General features: G+C 40.4%; 2 protein-coding genes across 2 annotated transcripts; both read right to left on the reverse strand.

The window, feature by feature from the left end:
- Positions 1-843: 843 nt before the first annotated feature.
- LOC138900059 (uncharacterized) lies at positions 844-1449 on the reverse strand. The gene has a single exon (XM_070186763.1). It carries the CDS (start codon positions 1447-1449, stop codon positions 844-846), a length of 606 nt encoding a protein of 201 aa, XP_070042864.1.
- Positions 1450-1474: 25 nt separating this feature from the next.
- LOC138900060 (uncharacterized) lies at positions 1475-5202 on the reverse strand. Its single transcript, XM_070186764.1, has 7 exons — positions 5129-5202; positions 3360-3801; positions 2978-3090; positions 2551-2854; positions 2174-2320; positions 1814-1954; positions 1475-1693 (listed from the first exon to the last, which is right to left on the reverse strand). The coding sequence occupies exons 1-7, from the start codon at positions 5200-5202 to the stop codon at positions 1475-1477; spliced, it is 1440 nt and encodes a 479-aa protein (XP_070042865.1).
- Positions 5203-8711: the final 3509 nt, after the last annotated feature.

Raw genomic sequence — 8711 nt, forward strand, 5'->3', positions numbered from 1 at the left:
ACTACTCCGTATAACATATTCACAACCAAAGTTACAAACCAATTTTCACATTGATATCACCCACCATAGCAACACAAGTGCTAAAGAGAAAACTAGGGGAAACTTGGGAGTGGGCGTCGTTTGGGATGGGGAGGGGGATTACAGCTCAAAGAAACCAAAAAATACAAGAAAAGAAAGAAGAAGAAGAAGAAGACATATACTTGTGAGTTGGCATAGAAAGCAAGCAAGATCAATGGAGAGATTGATAGAAAGACAGAGGGAGAAAGGGAACGAGCGGGGAGAGAGAAAACAAGAGAGAGAGGGGGAATTGGGGGTTAGAGTTATTTTAATTAGATTGAGAATGGGTATGGGTATGGGTAGTGGGCATGGGTTATTAAGTTAGTATAAACGGGTATCCGGGTTGAGGCAAGGGTTAATAATAAAATAAAACGAAAAAAAATTAAACTTACCAGCCCCCCAGCCCAGCGCGTCGCGCTAGGCCTGGTGCTTGGGAAATTTCACGCCTGGTTTTTGTGTCACAGGCAGTGTTGGGCGCTGATTTGCTGATTTTCTGATTTTCTTAATGAAATCACTGATCCACCCGAGCACTTAGTACATCTATTATACTCATCCCACACCATTCCTACCTACATTATTTATGACTACAAAGAAAAACAAAAACAAACTCTAGTCTAATCTAACTAAAAAGAGAAAAACTAAGCTACGAAAGCAATAAATATTGGGTTGCCTCCCAACAAGCGCCTGATATTACGTCGCGACTGGACATAACATATTTTCTCACACATCCACCAAGTCTATCGAAGTTTTGTGACAAATCCCACCACCCCAATAGTCTTTCACTCTCTACCCATTGACTAAAAATATGCCATTGCTTTCTCGAATCCTCAGCTCAACAACTCCATGCTTTGTAACCCGCACTACTTTAAATGGACCCGACCATCTAGACTTGAGCTTCCCAGGAAAGAACTTCAACCTTGAATTGAACAATACAACGGATTGACTGGGTTCACACTCACGATGCAAAATATTTTTGTCATGCCATCTCTTTGCTTTCTCTATATATAGCTTCACATTCTCATATGCATGCAAGCGAAACTCTTCGAGCTCATTTAGTTGCACCATCCGTTTTTCGCCAACTAGATCCATATGAAAGTTGAGCTTCTTGATTACCCAATATGCCTTGTACTCAAGCTCAACATGCAAGTGACAAGCCTTTCCATAAACCAACCTGTACGGTGAAGCGCCAATTGGAGTTTTGTATGCTGTGCGATATGCCCGTAGAGCGTCATCTAGCTTGCTAGCCCAATCCCTCCTCCTTGCGCTCACTGTCTTCTCCAAAATTTTCTTCACCTCCCTAATTGAAACCTCCACTTGACCGCTGGTTTGCGAGTAATAAGCAGTTGCGACCTTGTGTCTCACCCCATACTTAGCCAAGATGTTGCCCAACATTTTGTTAAAAACGTGAGTACCTCCATCATTGATCAAAGCATGCGGAGTTCCAAATCTCGTAAAAATAGTTTTTCTTCACAAATCTCACCACCACCTTAGCATCATTCGTAGGCACAACCACAACCTCAACCCACTTTGACACATATTCAACTGTAACCAAAATGTACTGATGGCCATTTGATGCTGGAAATGGCCCCATGAAGTTTAATCCCCAAACATCGACGATTTTGACCTCAAGTATGCCCTTCAATGGCATATCATGCCTTCACAAAATTGTACCCGTCCTTTGTCACCTAGCATATCTTTTCACAAAATCATGTGCATTCTTGAATAACTTGGGTCAATAGAATCCCGACTGCAACACCTTTGCAACCATTTTGTCTCCACCATGGTGTCCCCCATACGTTGATGCATGACAATCATGTAAAATTTCTTCCATCACCTCCTCAGGAACACATTGGCTCACCAACTTATCCGCACAATGCCTAAACAAGAACAACTCATCCTATAGATAAAGTCTAACATCATGCATGAATTTTCTCTTACCATCCGGTGACAACTCTAACGGAGTCACCCCACTTACAATGAAGTTCACATAGTCAGCATACCATAGGGCCATGCCAGCTTTGATAACTAGCAATTTCACATGAGAAAAACATTCCTAAATTTCGCTCCCTTCCTCAACATGTGCGCGAGTTTCCAAGCGCGACAAATGGTCCGCTACCTTATTTTCTATCCCTTTTCGAGCTTTGATTTCCATGTCAAATTCTTGTAAAAGAAGAACCCAACGAATTAGTCTAGGCTTAGCATCCTTTTTTCTCAAACAAATACCCGATGGCTGCATGGTCTGTGTAGATGATGACTTTAGTTCCTACCAAATAAGCCGTAAATTTGTCAAACGCCCATACTACCGCTAGCAAATCTTTTTTGTGACTGTGTAGTTCATATGAGATGGTTTTAGAGTTTTTCTAACGTAGTAAATTGAGTGGAACACTTTAATTTTCCTCTAGCCCAATACGACCCCAATTGTCGTGTCACTAGCATCACACATCAACTCAAAAGGCTCTCCCCAGTCTGGGCAGTAATAATTGATGTAGTCACCAATCTCTTTTTTAGCTCCTCGTACGGCTTCAAGCAATGCTCATAAAACTTGAAAGGCGCATCCTTCTCAAGATACCTGCTCAAGGGGGAGAAATCTTTAATGAATCTGTGATAGAAACCTACATGTCCCAAAAAGCTTCTGACTCCTTTGATCGACATTGGAGGTGGCAATTTGTCAATTGCATCAACTTTTGCCTTATCCACCTCCAACCCATCTTTGGACACCTTGTGTCCAAGTACAATTCCTTCTCGTACCATAAAATGATATTTCTCCCAGTTTAATACTAAGTTCGTCTCTTCACACCTGACATGCGCTTTAATCAAATTCGTTAAGCATTCATCAAAAGAAGGTCCGAAGACTGAAAAATAATTCATAAATACTTCAACAAATATTTCTACCATATCAATGAAGATTGCCATCATGCACCTTTGAAAAGTCGTAGGTGCATTGCACAACCCAAATGACATTCGCTTAAAAGCATAAGTACCGTAAGGACAAGTGAAGGTGGTCTTCTCTTGGTCCTTTGGTGAAATTGATATCTGGTTATAGCCGGACTATCCATCAAGGAAACAATAATAGTCTTGTCCGTCCAACCTATCTAAGATCTGATCAATAAAGGGAAGGGGAAAGTGATCCTTTCTAGTAGCATTAATCAATTTCCGATAGTCAATGCAAATTCTCCAACATGTGACAGTCCTAGTTAGAATTAATTCATTATTATCATTTTTGACCACCTTCATTCCACCCTTTTTAGGCACACATTGTACTGGACTTACCCACTTGCTATCAGAGACGGGAAAGATAATACCTGCATCAAGCACTTTATGACTTCCTTTCTTACCACTTCCTTCATGACTGGATTCAAGCGGCGTTGGTGTTCTACACTTGGTTTGTGCCCATCCTCCACGAGAATTTTATGCATACAAAATGCTGGTCTAATACCATGAATGTCATCCATGGTACATCCAATCACTCGCTTGTCCTCTCTAAGCACGCGAAGTAGCTTTTTTTCCTGCAAAACAGATAAATCAGAAGATACAACAACAAGTAAAGTTTCATCAACACCCAAATACGCAAAATAAATATGAGAGGGTGAGGGCTTGAGTTCCAATTTAGGAGCTTCTTCGATAGACGACTTGGGGGGTGGCCTAGTTGGTCTATCTAGAGGCTCAAAATCGATCATTCCTTTGATGTAAGCATATGCATCTAGATGATGCACTATCTCCTTCACCTCATCGTCCAAGTCAATGCTGTCATACAACATAAGTGCATTCTCTAGAGATTCATCTAGATATGCACCCACATCATTTTTCTCTTGTTTTTTTTCAATCACATATATCGTAGCTAGATCCTCATAGTGACTTGGAAGCTAAATTGCCTTGTACACATTAAAAACTGCTTCCGCATTATCAACCCGGAGAATCATTTTTCCTTCACAAACTTTTATGACAGCATCAATGGTGTCTAAGAGTGGTCGTCCCAAGATGATGGGGACCTGTTCACTTGCTTCATAGTCCAGTATAATGAAATATGCTGGAAGAATAAATTGCCTAATTTGTAGTAACACATCTTCAATCACCCCCTCGGGATGGACAATAGTTCTATTAGTAAGCTGCAACATGATTGTGGTTGGCGTTGGGGCTCCCAACCCCAATTGAATGAAAATTGAAAGGGGAATCAAATTTATGCTAGCCCCCAAATCACAAAATGGTCGTCCAATATCTACCTCACCAATTCGAACAGGTATGGTAAAGCTCCCCGGATCTTTTAACTTTTGCGGCAACTTTCTTTGAATTCTCGAGGTGCACTCTTCAGTAAGTGCCACTATCTCAAACTCTGTCAACCTTATTTTGTTAGCCACAATATCTTTGATGTTCTTAGCATATTTTGGGATTTCACATAGCATATCAACCAATGGTAGATACAATTGAATTCGGCTCAACATATCAATAAATTTGTTGAACATCCTCTCATCACTTTTCTTATTCAATATTTGTGTGAAGGGAGGTGGTGGCCTTGAAACTGGACACTTTTAACTTTCTTTAGTTTCTTTCAGTTTCCACCACAGTTTTAGGAACTATTTCTTTTTGGCAAATATACTACTAGGCGGGTTGCCTAGTAGCTATTTTATTAATAACAAAAGAAAAGAAAAACCACAACGGGAGAGTACAAGTAAGGAGGGCAAAAGCTATAGTAGTGTTGACTTTATGCCTTGGCTATATAATCACTCCTCTGCGCCTTCATTGCCTTAAGATGACAGCCTCATATAGAGGATCATAGTGTAGCTGCTGGCAAGTCTCACGAGGGCATATAACCTCACAACCGTTTTTCTTCCCAAAGGCATAGAATATAAGCACACACATATTGTGCTAGACCTTACCTTACAGATCCTATTGAGTGATAAGAAACCTCATATACTAACAAGCATGAAGAAAAAAAGAACTGGAAAGAACTAGGTACTGTATGATCATCACAGAGTTTATAACATACTCTATGATGATATTACAATTGATGATACTTAAAAAGTGATAAAGTAAAATAATGTAAAAAATTGAGTCTTGCCCCTCTTTCTTCAACCTTGTGAACTCTGCAATTTGTAGCTCATTGGCTTCCTCTTCCACTGTCTTCAAAAATTCTTCAAACTTTATCATTTCCTCTTTGACCTATTTGACCTTTTAGAGGTCGTAGGTACAACTGCCTTTTGCTTTGCATTTCTCATTGGAGGTTTCCTAATGATAATCTCTTGTGTTGCTTTGTCGTCCCAACTATGTTGCCTGTCTAGTGCCTTCTTCTTATATTTGTTGGATCCGCTTCGCACATGTCTTGGTGAAAGATCTCCCTCCCTAGCTATAATGTTGAAGGTGGCATCCAGTAGTGCATCATGTTCTCCTTTTTCATAAAAATCTTGACCCATATGCATCCCAAAATCGTCAATATGTCTGTACTCATTCGACAGTGCTATTTGTTCTTTCCTCTGATTATCAAGACCTCTCAATGTTTCCATATTATGTGAAACAAGAGCGTTGATGATATTTGTTGGTGTCAAATTGTATGTTGCAATTATTGAAATGCTAATTCCAGTAGCTACTGCCATGTTTGAGGATGAAATTTGGATCTCCTTTGAATCTGCTGAATTATTTGTCTTATGTTGCTGTCCCGAAGGTACAAATACAACAGTGTTTGGACTCAAACCTCTCCTCTCTGGAGCAGTTGATGTTGAGATAGAAACCTGCTCTTTTTGTACCTTTTCTGATGCTTCCTTTGATCGTGGGGTGGCAGGTAACAGTGATGCTGCATATTCGTTAGTACCTAAATACATTTATGCAGAATCGTGTTCCTCCTCCTCAACTTGATCAGCCCAAATCTTTTCATTAGCTGTCAGTGCACTCGTCTCTCCTTGTTGCTCCTTATAGCCTGTTATATCATTTGTTGATGCTTGAAAGAGTGAGATCATACCTGAATTTGATTGTTGGTTGTTGCCCGTTGAGATTAGCTGCAGTCCAGAATCATCAGCATGTTCACCAAAAGACTCCATCGATTGGGATGGTATCTCAAAGACTGAAGTATTCAGCGTGACTAGAGGTGCATTAATCTTTGTAGTTGTGTTCATTATCATAGCTGTAGGTGTATCCATTACCATTTTAGCCAGCTCCTGATTGGAAATTTTCATTGTAGGAGTAACTGCAGCATGTTCTTGATTTGCCTCACAAGTGCGATCGTTAACAGATGCGATCTCAAGTTGTGAACCTATGCCCTTTGCAATTTTCTGCTTTTTTCACTCGCTGTAGTGCCTTCTGTATCCATGATTTGTTTTATCTCATCATCAATCTGTTGCTCCTCATTGTCTGACCCATTTATAGCTTGCTCATCGTCATTTGTTAAAGTGTCGAAACAATTTGAAATCCCAATTGTTGTTGACGGTACAATATTATTTTGAATGACTAGAGATTGCTTCTTGCTAGGTGATATAGTCACCCCTGTGTAGTTGTTCCCCTTTGTATCTGATTTTCTTGGAGCATTAGTTAAATGCACTGTATTATCAAGAACCTGCCCTGCACTTGTACTAAATGAATGAGCTTGCGTAGGAGTATGTTGATTCACCCTTTGTTTCACAGAAACAATATGTTTAAATTCCCCATTTGCTTCCTGCACAATTCCAGCTGAACCTTGAAGTTGTTTAGTCTCTGCATTCCCCAACTTAGTGCCTGTTGAAGCTGCATACCTCGATGCCTCAAACTTCTTAGCAGATGATTTTTTAGCAGTTACCACGTTCCAAACTTCTTTCTTTTTGCTGGTATTAACACCCTTAGCATCCTCCACTGTATCCCCAGTTCCATCTTCCATTAATCTGCCCTTATACCCATCGTTTATAACCCCTAAATTCTGGGCAGCAGCATCTCTATCAGAGGTCTGTTTGGCAATCGTTAGCTGCTCCCCTCCAGCTGGTACTTGAGTGTGTTTAGCCTCAATACCAACCTTACCACCTGAGGAAATAGCCCCAACATCAAGCTTATCCTTTCCCACCGTAATTAGATCTCCAGCTGCCCTATCAATTGTTCCATTCACATGTTGTGCACTAACAGAAATGTGATCAGTAGTGTCTTTCAATGCATCAGGAGATGTTTTATTCTCTTTACCCTTAGCATCTATAGCAGTAGCAGAATCTACTTCCCCTACACCTATCTTATCTTGCCCCACCGAATTTCGATCACCAGGTACCATAATATATTTTGCTCGATCAGCATCAGCCTGCATTGCACCAACAGTAGCTAGATACATTCTTGCAAAAATAGTAGAGGCAGGAACATCTCTTGAAGGTTTAGGTGGCCCCTTGTCCAACTTTAATACATCCTCTATAGACACAACTGCATATGTATCATGTGGTGCTGCTGTATTGTCAATCACACCAACAACAGTACTCATAACCCCTTCACGATCATGCCCTGCATTAGCCATACCATTTTGAACTTCATTAGGTTGCATCTTCAGTACCTGCTGTTGCCCATTACTGGTGTCTTTTACTATTGTTTCCACAACACTTTGGCAATCTCTTTTAGCATTCAAATAATCTCTAGCATCCCCTTGTAACTTCTCAGTATTGATCACCTCCACGATCGGCAGATTACTGCCAACTGTTACTTCCTCTGCCATCACCTCCTTTGTTGCTTGTTCCTTCATCACTCGGCAAACCTTTTCATCATGTCCTTGATGCTTGCAATAAGTGCAATATTTAGGAATATTATCATACACCACCTCCTGGTAATGCACGATAGTTTTACCCGAAATTCTATCCACAATAAGTAGCTTAACCTTTTTAGGATGTTTGTCCAAAAGATCAAGTATAACCTTCACCCTCGCTGCACTAGATCTTATTCTTTCTTGTATTTCCTTGTCCACAGTAAGAGATTTACCCACAGCTGAAGCTATAGACATTAACGACCTCTTCGCAAAAAAATTAGACGGCAAACCTGGAAACGAGATCCATGCCACTGCCATGGACGTTTCCTCTTTTGGATTGAATCCTAACGTCCATGGAAAATTTCTGAAAAAGAGCTCATCACCTTTTGCCTTGACATATCCAGTTGATCTTGATAATAACTGAACATAATCATTGTAGAGATCAAATCTAACCAACAGATGACGATACTCCAGCAGTCCAATATTGCAGCGACCTTGAACATCGAATTGCGACGAAAACATTTTTCTAAATTCTTGTAGCTCAGGTTTACCGTATGAAAACTTCATTACAACTGCTTGATGCAATCCTTATTATCTTGTAAACTCATTAACCTCATCCATGGTAAATTCTATAGTTGGTTCTCCATTCTCCAACGTTACTGGATATAGCTCGACCTTTAACGATTTTGCGGTAGATTGTTTTGGTATGAGCTGCGATGCATATGACTGTTTTGGATTATGACTAGGATCTGTTTCGCTATTATTTTGAATGGACTCTCTCATAGCTTGGAGCTGGGGAGAGACGATGGCAGCCATGGCATCTTCTATAGCACTACAGTAACTGTGATGCTAATCATTCGATTTGTAGCAATTGGGTACGATTTTGAGGATGAAACCAATTGGGAATGGTGCGCAAAGAGTAGGAGCTTCTTTTGAGATCAATCTTGTGATTTTCTACCACCAGATGGTGGAGTTATTGCCC

The sequence above is a fragment of the Nicotiana tomentosiformis genome, chromosome 10 (genome assembly GCF_000390325.3).
Source record: "Nicotiana tomentosiformis chromosome 10, ASM39032v3, whole genome shotgun sequence".
Lineage (NCBI taxonomy): Eukaryota > Viridiplantae > Streptophyta > Magnoliopsida > Solanales > Solanaceae > Nicotiana > Nicotiana tomentosiformis.